The sequence below is a fragment of the Charadrius vociferus genome, unplaced genomic scaffold, assembly GCF_000708025.1.
Source record: "Charadrius vociferus isolate BGI_N301 unplaced genomic scaffold, ASM70802v2 scaffold643, whole genome shotgun sequence".
In the NCBI taxonomy this organism is placed as follows: domain Eukaryota; kingdom Metazoa; phylum Chordata; class Aves; order Charadriiformes; family Charadriidae; genus Charadrius; species Charadrius vociferus.
Window position 1 is genome coordinate 105,034 of NW_009647512.1, and position 15,268 is coordinate 120,301.

The 15,268-nt window shown below is 36.6% G+C and overlaps 1 protein-coding gene across 1 annotated transcript in view; it reads left to right on the forward strand.

Moving 5' to 3' along the window:
* Window positions 1–15,268, forward strand: part of PIK3CB (phosphatidylinositol-4,5-bisphosphate 3-kinase, catalytic subunit beta) — a 66,800-nt gene that overhangs the window by 37,103 nt on the left and 14,429 nt on the right. Inside the window, exons 11-15 of the mRNA XM_009880762.1 lie at window positions 1,463–1,516; window positions 3,516–3,704; window positions 9,565–9,686; window positions 11,697–11,840; window positions 12,914–13,013. Of these exons, the coding sequence (XP_009879064.1) occupies window positions 1,463–1,516; window positions 3,516–3,704; window positions 9,565–9,686; window positions 11,697–11,840; window positions 12,914–13,013 (609 nt within the window). The remainder of the gene's footprint in view (window positions 1–1,462; window positions 1,517–3,515; window positions 3,705–9,564; window positions 9,687–11,696; window positions 11,841–12,913; window positions 13,014–15,268) is intronic.

Below are 15,268 nucleotides of genomic sequence, written 5' to 3' on the forward strand. Positions count from 1 at the left end.
ATAAGAAAGCTGTTGTCTAATGCAGGAGCCATACAGTGGGCTGGTTAATGACCAGTGCTGCTGACACACCGAGGGGTTCGTAGTTCAGTTGAACAAAGCCGGACTTGCAGAAACTTTCAAAGTTTATTTGCAAGCAGAGTAACTCTGAAAAGCACAAGGAGGCAAGCATCAAACATAAAATTAGGACACTGGTTTTGTTTATGCGTGTTTTCTCGCACAGTATGTAAACAAGCTTTGTAGCCAAGTAGCAGATGTAATACATCATATTAATAAGCATTTCATGCAGAGAAAGAAATAAAACAAGTTAGCGTACCTTTTTAAGGACTTTAGCTGCTGGGTATTTATGCTCTGGCTATGGTAGTCTTTTGTTTGTCATATTGCTTGAGTAAAGGCAAGACAAATCTTGCTGAATCTGTATCTGGGGGTGGTGTTATATTCCTGGGTGATGGGAGAGGCAGACCTCTGAGGGAAAGGAGATGGTGTAGTTCCTTAGACTTCTTTCTTAATTGATACTTCATTTTGTGAATTGTTCCTCAAAGCAGCAGCATTTGACAATTGTAGATACACCCACCTGACCAGTGCAGCTGGTGTAATTAGCTGAGGCGCTCACTGTTCTAACACATCTCTGTTGGTTGCAGTAGCGTGCAGAATATAGTTTGAAGGACTGTATACACATCTATACTTAACTACCCATCATGATTAATTATATGAACTTCAAACACTAAGTAAAATGTTCAAAAGGCCAAAAAAAAAAAAAAAAAAAGGAGCATGAGTAACTCAGAGCTGAACTTCTGGGGAAATATTGCTTTGCTGTTAAGAAAAGTAGCAGGCTTGTTCCTGAGGGTTCCTTTATATTCACTGGTGCTGAGAGCTTGTTGGTGGAATGCTCATTTTTCGTTAAATGAGTTCTTGTTGGAAGCTGGTTGTTCATGACGTTACGCAAGGGAAGACCCTGGATTTAGAAAGTAGATGGAAATGCTAATTGAGATCATATGGGCAAACTGAGAGGCTGCTGAAATGACTAAGCTTGTGGATTCATACTGAAATAGAGGGCTCAAAGTGCAGATCTGTGGGTAACAGGTACGACTTATGGAAGCAGTGCCCTCAAAAACAGAGATCAGAAAGCAAAGGATAATTTGGAGTTGAGGAATTGGTTTGCTGTACTGAAAAATAAGGAGGAAATGCAAACAGAAACAAACCGAGACATTATAGGGGAGATTATTTAGCCCAGGAGTGGTGAAGAGGAAGAAAATGGAGGTGCTCATGAGCCCTCCTTTTCCTGATCTCCATAGTCCTGCAGATTAGAAGAGGGACACAGCATAGAAGTCCATGTTATACCACTGTATATAAAAAGTAATAGTGTTGTAATTATTTAAGAGAAAGCAAAATTTCCTTATCTGCTTCATTTCTATAATATTTATTCTTTCAATGCAGTCAGATTTGTTTTTAAATCTTTTTGCAGATACTTGAAAAGGCAGCTGAGATTGCAAGAAGCAGTGACAATGCTGCAATGGCGGTAAGCATCTGCTAAGGACTTGTAAAAATTTTCTGGGTTTTTTTTTTTTTGTTTTTATCTTCTACATCAATCTAGAAATAAATAAGTCAACTGCTCAAATAATGACAGTTCTACCAGCTCTGTTTTCTTATGTAACTCACTTTGGTGAACTGCCTTAAAATTTAGGTATATATCCACTTTTTCCAATATATTTTGGACTTCTTGTCTGTTTTTTGTCAAAAAGCACAATTACTTACCTACTCTATAGATTTGGAACACCGCTAAGATTTACATTAAATCTGGATCTGGAAGACATTCCTAGGCTGTAGAACATATTGCTGGGAAATTGCTCAGTTTTGTCAAGTAAGATGACTTGCTTGATTGTCAGGTATTTCCAAATAAGGTGTCTCAAAAATGGTCATTGATCTATAAGAGGATGTTTCTTAAATATGATGATTATATGCTCTTCTTGAGGAACTGGATAGTTCTAACTTGAGGGCAAATTTTGAAAAGATCACCAAAATCTGAAGGCATTTTCTTTGTGCTATATACAAAAATACAGAAGAATGCGGTTTAAGATGGTGACAGCACAGTCAGATCAACAGTAATAATAACTGCATTTTATATAAGAAAAAAGCAGTTAATTGAAAAATGTATCAGTTACAATCCCAAGTGTCTAAAGTGCTCAGTGAAAAAAAAAAAAAAAGTGAAAGCTACTTAGGGTGCAAACAACTTAGTGTACAAATAATTGGAAATGCTAAATAGCAGCATGCCAACTTGACAGCATTGTGACTTTTAGTTTGAAAGATTAACATTTTCAGATACAAGAATGACCTTGTTGTCAAGACTGTTTACTTATTTTGATACAGAAACAGAGTATGTACTTCGTTTTACTAAAAACGCAATTCAACTACCTTTTTAAAATCCATTCACTGCTAAAGAATTTATACTTAGGTGCTATTTTTACGTGAAAATATTTACTTAAAACATTTCAGCACAATACAAGGCTCAGGTGCTTATAATTTCTAGCAGGAGCTAAACTTAAGTTCTGTGTGTAGCAGGTATGGTTTTTTGTCAGGTGGGGACCCTGTGTGGAATGTTATTTGCTGAGAACTGTTTGTTTCTGCTATGAATCCGAATTGATTTTGCCTACCATTTCTTCTGAACTTTCCTTTCTCTTTTTAATTTTCCATTGATGTAAAGCCCTTTGGCCTACCTCTTAAAATTATGTAGAAACATTTTCAGCTTTGTGAAGATAAAGTTTGCTTCAGTATTTAAAGCTTGCGATATTGTTTTTCAAAATATGTATTGAAACTAATTTATTCTCTTCAACTACTCCCTCCTTACCAGAAGCAGCAGGGTTTGGCTCCCATTAATTTATGGAATGCTATCATTGCTTTAATTTCTGCCCTTGCAGTTTGCATAAGGGCATGGCTGGGGACAGAAGGTATTAACTGAACCAGAATGAAGACTCAGTCATACAAACTGATTTACAGAATCGGTACTAATGTTAATGTTTCAGAGATATAAAATGGAGCAAAATGTGTGGCAAAGACAAGTCTGGCTTAGAAGACAAAAAAAAGTGTATGTTTGTATATTTAGCAAGTGTACTTCTCTTTGGTTATTATCGGAAAAGTATTTTTTTGGCTTTTAATTTAAAAAAATATAATTTATATGTATATCTCTTAAATTTGCTCATTTGCAAAACAAAAGAAGAAAGTGTATGCATCCTAAATGAACGTTCCCCTTGTTAGAGCTGGGAAATACAAATACCGCCATCTAGTGTCATGAACTCTAAAGTTTAGTTAGTTTTTCAGAAACTTCTGTACACTGAATTTTGAATCTCTTATTTACAGTTCTTACAGGTTAAGGAATCTGAAAGAAAGGCATAGTAGCCATTCCCCTGTGTTTCATGAGTTTTTATCTGATGTTGTTCCTGGTGTAGGATTTCTAGTATTTGAGCTAAAATAGAAGAATCTTACTGACTATAGCAAAACATTATACATTTCTCGTTTTCTAGGGTCGAGGTGGTAAGAAGTTTTATATTGTGCTAAAAGAAATAATGGAAAGAGATCCTTTATCTCAACTGTGTGAAAATGAAATGGATCTTATTTGGACTTTGCGATATGACTGTCGTGAAAATTTTCCACAATCATTGCCAAAACTGCTGCTCTCTTTAAAATGGAACAAACTTGAAGACGTTGCTCAGGTAAGGGAAAAGACGATGGTGGTGGGGAAAAATGCTGGAGTCAAATAATGAGTAAATAGGGTTTCTTTCCCAAGTGTAGACATTTTGAAATGGCACTGTGGTATAAACCAAAGTTCATTATATACCATCTGTGGCCTAGACATATAAGCAAGAACTTATCTTAAAACAAAAAAACCAAAGCCAAAACCCAGAATGCATTTCAGAGGTCCTCTGCATGATGAGAAAAGCACAGCAGTAGTTTATACAGGCTAATTTTAAAATCTTGTGCTCAACTTTGATTTTAAATGCAAGGAGTTTCCCAGAATCACAGAATCGTTTGCATTGGAATGGGCCTCTTGAGATCCTGTCGTCCAACCCCTGTGCTCAAGCATGATCAGCTAGAGCGGGACTGTGTCCAGCTGAGTCTTGAGTATCTCCACTGATGGAGACTCCACAATTTCTCTGGGCAACACATTCCAGCATTTGACCACCCTCACAGTAAGAACTTTTATAGGGGTATTAAGAGAGGGGAGGAAAAAAAAAAAAAGTGTAAGTTTGTAAATCAAGATCTGGAATAAAGCTTCTTATAAAAATTATTCAACTGCTCAAAGGCTATAAAAATCCACATCTCAGAGTGGGTAATTAAGCCTCGTTCAGGCAGACAGATGATTTTTCAGACAGATATGATACCCACTAGGGGTACAAAATATTTCATTCTCATTATGTGGACTGTTTGAGGGTCTCTGTAAAGTAACTAAGTAATTACAGACTTGAAGACTGGTGCTGTGATACAAGACTACATTTTCAGCAAAATGGTGTCATTTGTTTGCGGTATAGATGTGCAAGGTTATTTCACTGTACTGTAAAGAAGTCGGTGTAGCTGCTTTTTTCTGTATTTACCCAAATATAACCCAACTCTTGTGATGCTTTTTGGGAATAGGTGGAACCTTGATACAGGAAAAATTACATGAGTTTGTAGTGAGACCGTTCCTGCTTGCTAGACTGACTTAAAAGTAATGGTATAACAGATGCCTGGATTTGTATTGAAATTTTTTTATTCGAATTGTGTACAGAGCAGGTTGAGCAAAACCATAGAGGTCTGGCCAGGGTCAACAAGCACAGTGCTCTCTCTGAGGGGAAGCCCGGATGTTGTTTTGTTCATCTGCTCATCCTGATGGAATTGCACATTTAAATGACTCTCAACTTCTTGCAGTCTGTTACATTTTAAATTTTAAACTACTTTTTTCTTTAATTTGAGCTAAAAAGCATTTGCAGTGAAGGATTATGATTGATAGTATAAATTTGTATTGTAGCTGAGTATTCTGACCTTCACCTGTTACAGGCTTGGTGTTCTTGGAAGAAAAGGAAACCATTCCATGAAAACTCAACTTCCATTTATTCACCATGTGATTTTTGTCATTATCCAGTCAGTCAGAATCTTAGTTTGCCTCCAGCATAGAGTTTATTTTCTATTACATCCTTCCTACCAGCTAGATGTATATCTTCTGTGAACTTATAAAAATAAATGGAATTTCATCCTAGCTCGTTGTCCATGCTGTGAACACTGCACTAACAAAATGCAGCACCCACACATTCCTCGCTCTGTGTTCTTTCACATGCAAGAATCCTTTGTTTCTCAGTAATTCCATTATGTGCTTCTGAGTTTATTGTTCTTTATTAGAAGTTATCTGGATATACAAACTGTAGAAATATAAACAGGTATTTGTTTATTTATTAAAATATATGAAGGAAAAGGCATTCTGATTGTTTGTGAGGAACTCTGGTAGCAGATTTTTGAAAAGTTATTTGGAGTATGGATATTGGTGATCAGCTCAAAGTCCTTTAAATTTGAGAATATTAAAAAATATGTATTTATATATGTAATTTTATTTAAACAGATGGCTGAATATACGTCATCTTGCTTGTTACTGTGTACTTTCTGGAAGGAATGTAGTATTTACATTTGCTTATCTATAGACAATAGTATGGTTTTAATATTTTAATATTTGTTTTGGCAGCAAAAATAGTCTATCTGAAAAATAGAAATAGTCTTTCTTAAACATGCCAAATATTTCTGTAATACATAGACATGTAAGTATTCTCAATTACTTACCTTTTCAGGTAAGGCCTCATGAATTTTATGAATTCCAAAATTAGCAGGACTCATAATTTACCTCTCATTAAAGTTAAGTGTATATATATTGCAATATTTGTGCTGCTACAACATGCCTGCCATGGTACTACAAGTTTTTTAATGCCTATCGTTAGGTGTAAATATTTCAGTAAATCTTGACACTTTAGACAAAAAGTTTTAAAAAACAAACACAAAACAAAAAAAAACAAACCCCACCTGAAACCCAACCAAACACCATCTGTTTATAAGAAAAAAGAACTAAATAACTGTATTCCTATTTCTATTAATGCAGCTCAAAAGTAGTAAGGGTTTTTTTAGACATGGAGTATTATATTTCATTGTAGACAATCTTTAATCTATTAAAGATTCAGTCGTCCATCAAGTTATGTACAATGGGTTAAAGCAGCTTTCTCATATTATTTACTATACAGATTTCATCCAAGCTCTCATTGCATTGCAGTATTTTAGTAGAATAGTTGGACTGAAAGAATTCTGCAGGTGTTTGCCACTCCTGTTGCCATAACCTCCTTGCCCAGCAGAGTAGCAGGGTGGCAGAACTTGCTAGCAGAATTCACAGGCAGTATTTATTCTCGAAGCAGAACTCAGCCATTATTAAAAAAAATAAAAATAAAAATCCACCCACTTGCAATGAAGTGACACCATTGTTAGTGGGAACTAGAGAAAGTATAGCTAATTTTTGAAATATTTGAAATAACTGGAATAAAAATACTGGCCTGTGCTTAGTTGTGCTGTCTCTTATAGTAAACTTGTCTTGTTAGGAAAGAAATCGTGGTTATTTCTTTATGGAGAAAATACTGATACACCAAGGCCGAATTCAAGTTTTTTCTAAACCTTTAGATTGTTGGTGAGAATTGAAGTTCCTGATTTTCTCACAACTTGTCAGGAGTTGCAAACTGTGTGAGAGAAGTATGCAGTATTTCATGTCTGAAGCATTTTAGCATGTTAGATATTGCAGAGAAATTTTAAGAACTTGAAACATGTATTTCAAAATGTACAATTTCTTTATATATCAGCTATAAAGAAAGTTCTTCAGAGTTACCTCTCTGTTGCCAAAGCAGATGAGGGCATTTCATGGTGCAAGTTTCTTTTGTCCAAAAGCAACGAGTATTCCTGATATCCTTTCACCTGCACTGTTGAGAAGTGTGCAACGCACCTGGGGTGTGGAGCTAGTTGGATGGCACTTCTCTCTTAATAAAAGTTCCAAGGCAGAATGTGAACAGAGCAGTACGTTATTTGGGGAATTTTCTTGGCTGTTTTGCAGGTCATTTAGATCTTGCTTCCTCTAAGCTCACATTGCTTAACATTTCCTCATTGTAGTAACCTCTGAAATAATTTCAGCAGTCAAAGTGAGGAGGTCTGTGTCTTCAAATAATCTTCTCAGTTAATGTACATGCTGTAGACCATGACTTTTAAAATCCATTGCCTGATACAGGAGGCATGTAAGGCCCTCCTGTATCAGGCAATGGTTCTCCAGTCATTAGTATTTTAGGTTCAGTCTCCAGTATTTTAGGTTCTCCAGTCATTTGGGTCATTCATCATTAACAAAATGTTTCTGTATTTTTGTTGGTTCTGCACCTGATTTAAAGTAGGTTGTCTGGAAGTTCTGATACATTTGAAGTTTTTTACTGTGTGTCTGACAAGCATAGCTGCTGTTGGCATTTTCAACATCTGTTTTATGGTATTAAGTATCTGCTCAGTGTTAGTATTTCTTTCAGAATTTCAGAGCAAGTATTCATGATATGTAAGCGGTGATGGTGTCATTGACCCTTACTGCACTACGGATTGAATAAATTTTGCCCTTATGTTTCTGTGGGAATGTGACATCTATATTTAAAAACATCTTTAATTTTACTTTATATCATTATGAATCTTGCGTGTGTTCATACCGGTATTTGCCCATGAAATCAGTTTAATTGATTCTTTCTTCCTCTGGAATTGTAGCGTAGCCACGGGCTTTGCATTGTGATTGATCTGTGCCTATTTCTTGCCTTCTGAATTTCGCAAAACTGCACGGATGAATCAGTTCAGAAACTGGCCCCTTAGGTGTTTAAATAGTGTTATGAACGAGCCTATTATGTGCAGGTTGAGACTATGAGCTCATATGTGTTTGTCATACTTGACCTGGAAGCATTAGTTGAACTATGACATATAGTAGAAAATAGAGATTGTTGTGTGTAAAAGGATTACTAAATCGGGAGGAAAATAAGATCATAGAATGGTTTAGGTTGGAAAGGACCTTGAAGATCATCGAGTTCCAACCCCCCTGCCATGGGCAGGGACACCTCCCACTAGACCAGGTTGCCCAAGGCCACGTCCAGCCTGGCCTTGAACACCTCCAGGGATGGGGCCTCAGCAACCTCTCTGGGCAACCTGTGCCAGTGCCTCACCACCCTTAAAGTGAAAAATTTCTTCCTAATGTTTAATCTAAACCTGCCCTCTTCCAGTTTATAGCCATTCCCCCTCGTCCTGTCACTACACGCCCTAGTGAAAAGTCCCTCCCCAGCTCTCCTGTAGGCCCCCTGTAGGTACTGGAAGGCTGCAATAAGATCTCCCTGGAGCCTTCTCTTCTCCAGGCTGAACAGCCCCAACTCTCTCAGCCTCTCCTCATAGGAGAGGTGCTCCAGCCCTCGGATCGTCCTTGTGGCTCTCCTCTGGACACGCTCCAGCAGGTTCATGTCTTTCTTATGTTGAAGACTCCAGAGCTGGACACAGTACTCCAGGTGGGGTCTCACGAGAGTGGAGTAGAGGGGCAGAATCACCTCCCTTGACCTGCTGGCCACACTTCTTTTGATGCAGCCCAGGATACAGTTGGCCTTCTGGGCTGCGATTAAGTCGGCATTTAAATATGAAATGTCTGTATTATCTGATTTGTAGGAAAGGGTATTTTTATCATGACTTATGACTGTTTCCTATAGAGAGGAAAACTCTTGTGCTGTTAATACACTGTGTTTACACGTTCAAGCTTGTTTATTTCAAGAAACAGTGTATTGTTTCAATCATACTAGTACATACATATTATTAAAAATATACCCTCAGTGGGTAGCTTCATTAAAATGCAATAGAACCAGTTTATTTTGTGAGACCTCTGGACGTTTTTTTTCTTAGTCCAAAATAATACACTAGTGTCTTCTGTAACTTTTTCTAGCACATCATTGTCTTCAATATTGGGATTTTATTTTATTTTATTTTTAATACCTAACCTAAAGCATCTTTTCTGCAATTTAAGCTCATTACTATTAATAATGGATGTGGGAAAAGGCTTCATTAGTGGAGGTGGATAAATATTTTTGGTAATGATCTCTCAACAAAAATCTTCTTTAAACTTTTTTTTAATGGAAAGTTTTTACCATTACCAAAATATTTATATATTTATGACAGCACTTATGAAACATTATCTAAATTTTATTGAAACTCTGTTTCTAAAACATACATATATGGGGTTACCTAATTTTTGTTTACTGTGTGTCATGTCTGTGTGTGATGAAATAGACTTTTCAGGCTGTGTAAATGAGACCTGGTGCCAAAAAAATAATTTGGACCATTTTTTAAGGGTAAGAAGCTTGATCAGAAGTCAGCCCATTTTGCCAGAATTGTTTCTCTTCCCCCCTCCACGGTCAGTCTTTAACCTCCTTCTGTTATTATGAATGCTTTTGTGGGCAGTTATACCCATCTCTCTTCTTAAATAGTTGCTTTACCTCTAACCTAATGGTCATCTTTTTAAAACAGCTTCAGGCTCTGCTTCAGATATGGCCCAAGCTGCTGCCTAGAGAGGCATTAGAATTGTTGGATTTCAATTATCCAGACCAGTATGTGAGAGAATATGCAGTGGGTTGTTTAAAGCAAATGAGGTGAGTATATTGTATTCCTTCAGCATGCAAAGATTTCTGGGGTGAAAAACTGCATTTTGTTTGTCTATAGGAAAAAGAGAACCCAAAGAGGAAAGATTTAAACACTGAATGACCGAATAAAGCAGTCTAATTTTAGACAAGCACATTGGCAGCCAAATAAAACTCTCTTATTCTGACATCTTGTGTTCAATGATTATTATTTTCCATGTTGCCTAGAGAACACCAGTGTACCTTTGTCCCAGAGAGGGTTGTGTGTTCACCCCTTTCTTGGACAAAGGGAGAGCCAAGACGGTGTGAGAACTTTTTAATAACAAAGGGACAAAGTATTACAATAGTCAAATCCTATAAAAACTGCCATCCAGCCACCTCACACTGTCTGGCAGGTATTGGCTGTATCATTCAATAGAAATGTAAGCTTATAATAAAAAATCCCCAGAGAATTACTGATTTGTTTGTTCTTCACGGTAGCCTTCACTATCTGCACTTCTTCCTTTATCACATATAATTTTGTTCTTCACTGTAACCTAGGGCAACATTTGTATAATATTATCATTTGCAGCATTACTGCATATTTCCTGTCCTTGAATTCTAAATTCTCTGTGGTGAATAGTTTAATGATTAATTTTTTTAATGGTCAAGGCTAGATTTTTGGGGTAAAAAAAAAAGAATATTTTGACTTCTTTCAAATGCAAATAAGCAATTTAGCTGCTGGGTTATCCTGATAATACTGAATTGTTACATCTGGAATTATTTCCAGAATTCTTAGTTCTGGCTCTGAAGCAAAATTGTATTCAGTTGCATGTCAGAAAGTCTGGAAGCAGCTGGTAAAACCAGTAACCTAAAGGTTATCCTATTAGCTGAAATAAAACAAAATAGGCAAAAATAAATGCAGCACAGCACAATTGAAAGTTTTTACCAAGTTACTGAAGTTCTTCAGAGTCAGATGGAGAGAATGAAAAAATTCAGTGTTTGGATCTCTGAAGTCTTCAAGTGATGGACGGAAGAATTTGTACTCTTTTCCTTCCAGCTTAGGCAGAGAATTTGAATTCTGCAGGCCTTTTATAAGAGAAAAGATACTACAAAGACAAGGAATGTCTCCATTTGTAACGTAATTGTCAAGTATGAGAGGTTTTCTTGGGGGAGGGGAATATGGGATTTTATAGAAAATTATTACAATTATTTTTCTAATACCAGAACATTACTTGAAGTAGTTAATTAGCATAGAAGCTTTTCAAAGGTATGTTTATGAACTGTGGCTAAATACTTAAATTTGCACTCCTGAAATAGGAGTAATTTAGGCATTGTTTGGTCTCTCAAAGATGATGTACTTTTTTTTTTTATCCTCTAAAACCCTTCATGTTGTTGGTATGATTTTAACAAACAAACAAAAAATAGAAAAACGCAAACAAAACATTTTGGGTTAATGGATCACTTTGTAGGTGTATCTTAATAAATTAACACCTGTTAATGTCAGGTAGTAACTTTCAAAGACAGGTCTATTGAATTGCTTTCAGTGGAATGAATACTCCTCTCCCCCTTCTTTGTAAGCTGAGTGACCTTGATAGGTATGTGCAACTGTTCTTGTCGGTGCCCACTGCTGCTAACTGCTAGGTTACGGGGGGTTCTTTGTCTGGTTCCAAAGGTCCAGCTCCTCAGTCGGAGGCTGAGTGGTCAAAGGGAGGCAATGTCCAGTCTGAAATAATTTGAAATGATTAATCTCCTGGCTGCTTAAGCTAGCACTCTTGATTGTGTAAAAGCCCATGCCGGAACACCAAGTTTTTACTTACAGGTTTGAAGATTCTGTTAGGGGTATAACTTACTGATGAATTGACCAACCTGGCAATTGCGCTGTTGCGTATTATTGTCCTCTGTGTGGCTGAACTATTGGGGGACACTCTTGCTATTGAAACAAATCTGTCATCGTTGGATTTGTCATATGCGTCTGAATTCCTGGAGTATCATTAATCTAGTTACGGTGTTACTAAACTGCTTTTATGTACCTCATTCTAGTGATGAAGAGCTCTCGCAGTATCTTCTTCAACTTGTGCAAGTCCTGAAATACGAACCTTTTCTTGATTGTGCGCTCTCCAGATTTCTATTAGAGAGAGCACTTGCTAATAGGAGAATAGGACAGATGTTGTTTTGGCATCTAAGGTAGGAGTTTTTCTAGTACGTCTTTCTGAAACTATTGAGCCTGATTGGACTTTCAAATATGATTTCTTGAGAATTTTTCTAAATAAGCCATTATCATAGTCCCCTACAGGGTCTCTTCATGTTTCTTTACCTTTGGTACTTATAGATCAGAGCAAGCCTATGATTAAAAGTATATTACAGTGGTTTGTAATCTACTGTAAGAAAAATGTATTCCGAACTGCATTCAGCTCTAAATATCTGATAAGTTAGTTTTGTATGTAACCTTAGTGTTTGTTTTGTCTGTGCATGCAGTAAAAGTATAATATTTATACCTCACAGCTGAGAAAAATTTATATTGTTGTTGAGAGTCTAACAGAAAATAAAATCAGTTCTGTGTGTCTTTTGCTACTTTTGATGACCAATTCCATGAATGGCAGAAAACTTGCAGAATGGACTACAGGTTGATTCTGTCTTCAAAGTACAATTTATTTTAATATTTCTAAATAAAAAGAGCAAGAACTACATGAAAATGTTTTTGGAGTATAATTGGCTCTGGGATAAGGTTCAGTGGTTTGTTTCAAAGTGTTCCCCTTCAGGCAAATTTTGGCTTTTCCCTTACAAAGATTTGAGAACACGCGGTTTATCAGCAACCCTGATTCTCAATATCATCTTCTATGACTTATTCAAGAAAGTGGTACTGATGAAAGAGGTTCCTGAAAACAAATATCCAGTCGGTACCTCTTAACATTACCACTTCCAGAACAGTCCTAAACCTTGAAACAAGTGGCATTCATTGAAACCAGCCAGTCCTCATAGTGGTCAGCACAGAAGTGTTTTGTTTCTTAAGTGGTCTAGCTTTTTTTTGTTTTGTTTTGTTTTTTTTTTAATCTACATGACTATGTTTAGGCTTGTTTTAGTTGGGGGGAGGGGTTTTTTTTGTTGTTGTTTTTGCTTGGTTGGTTTGGGTTTGTTTTTTGTTATTTGGTTTGGGTTGGTTTTTTGGTTTGGTTTGGGGTTTTTTTTTTCATTTTAATGACTTGAAGAATGCTAATCTGTAAATGCTGTGGTCTGATGAGAAGCTTTCCTTCTTATAGGTCAGAGGTTCACATACCTGCTGTTTCAGTACAGTTTGGTTTGATACTTGAAGCTTACTGCCGAGGAAGTGTTGCTCATATGAAAGTGCTTGCTAAACAGGTATAGACTTCCCTTCTCCTTTAAATCTTGACTTATCCCAGCTTGTAACTCAAATACTTATTCCATTGCTCCTGTGGGGCGTATTGGTTACTTTGACAAAGTCCATCTGTTGGGGAGTGGGGAAGAGAAGAAAGCTTGGGTGAGACAGAGAAATGAAAGGGCTAAACAGGTGGATGATGGAGCAGTCCTTCCTGGCAGAGAAAGCAGCTGGTGCTGTGGGGCCTCAGAGTTAGGGAGCTGTTTTTATAGTGTTCTAAGATGTGCGAGATACTTTCAGCAGTCTGCATATATTCCGGCTAGAACAGTAGATTGGCTGGATTATTAACTGAGGAAGGATTTCTGTGCACTTGAAACTTGTGACCTTTTTTCCCCAGTAAGGGTAGCTTGTTCAATAGGAACTGTTCCCTTTCTATCTAAACTTTATCTAGATGATTCCAGGACTACTTCCCAAAGCTTTGGCTTTTGTTTGATGCAAAAACCATTGAAGTTGTAGCATGATGTAGTGCTCGCTGGTAATAAAGGTATTGAAAGTAAACCAAATACTCATTTTAGTGTTAATACAGATGTGCCGTTTACCAAAAAAAACCCCCAGTTTTCTTTTAAATACCCTAATAAGTGCGAGAGAGGTTTGCTTTTAAATACACAAAGTGTATCAACAGATCATTAATAGAGACACTCACAAATCATATTTGGAGGCTCTAATGCGGTTTTAGCAAGTTAATTTAGATTGCAATCATAAAAATCTTTGAAAAAACATCTCTCGCTACAAAAACTAACTCAGTAGATACTTGTCTGATGAGTGTTTTGATACTGTCTTCATTGAAACTGTGCTTTGAGAGGCATATGGAACAGGAATGTACTGTTGTGCTTTTTATTACTGCAGTTCACAGGACATTGAAAAGACCATCTCTTACACAAGTGTGCTTGTTAGTATTGTCAAAATCATAAAAAGATTAGGTGATGAAATCCTTTAAGCAATAGACCTAAGGTCAGTAAAGTTTTTGTGCACTTCACAGGAAACAAATGTCAGTACAATCAAAGAAGGGGCAAAAAAATTCCCAACTGTGCAAACACGGAAGAAATTCAAAGTAGAAATACTTCAAAAAGTTCCTGTTTGTACAACACAGGTTCCATTTTGTTCCCTTGTCACTGATGTTTGTACAGCTCCTAGAATAGTGGAAAAGCAGAGCGCTTTTGGTTTTGACAGATGGCTGACCTGGCAGGTCTCCATTGCCTCAGTTTTATAATCAAACTGCATACAATTTCCACAGCATCCTGCCTGACAGGGTTCAGTCTCTCTGTAGAAGTGGTAAGTTTTGACTCAGCGCCTCGTAAGTTAGACTGAAGCTTCCTTGTATAGAAATGAACTTTTGTAATTATTAAATTGATGCCGTTTGCTAGAGAATACGTGTATTACTCAGCATGTTAACTGTGCCTAGTGCAAATACAGCTGATTGTTATAACAACTATTTTATATTTGGCTAACAAGTTGCTTAGATGTAGATGCAACGTAGAAATTATATTTGTTGTATGTGCTATCTAGGTTTGTTACTGAAGGGCTTTTCTCTTAGTGTTACGTACATTTACATCATTAGTTTGCTTGTTTTCTTAGAAATTAGGTACCGGTACAAAACTTTCCAAAACAGAAGAAGGGTGAAAAAGGGTTAAACCCACCTGTATTGATTGCAAATAATTCCCTTACCTTTTTACACATTTTTAAGGTAACAATATTGCTTAGATGAGATACTATGATTTGGAACACCTTAATTCATTTGAGCGTTTACCTTATGCCTGACTTCAGCAGGATTTTAATGAACAAACAATTAAGACTCTGCTCTGTAAAAGTTAAGTATGTGTAATTACATACATGGAAATTTTCTGCAAGTAGTCATATGGCTGTATCGTATTGTATGCAACTAACAGGTAGAATGAGGTATCTGCGTCCATAGCTCACCTCAAGTAATGTTTGATTTTGTTAGAGGTGTAAAGCACTCAATATTTATGTTGACTTCAGTATGGACAGAGGCACCTATGTTATCGGCTTTGTTGAATTAGTGGATGAAAACTGTATTTTGAAGAAGGAATTCGTGTGTGTGTATCATATATTAAAATACCTCATTCATTTTTTTTGAAATGTTAAGTCATGCTTTAAAAAGTGACTTGAAACATAGCAGCTTTTAGCCCATCATCAATGTCTTTGTTACTTACAAAAATGGGATTTCTGGGATATAAGTGACTTAGAAAAGGCCATTCGT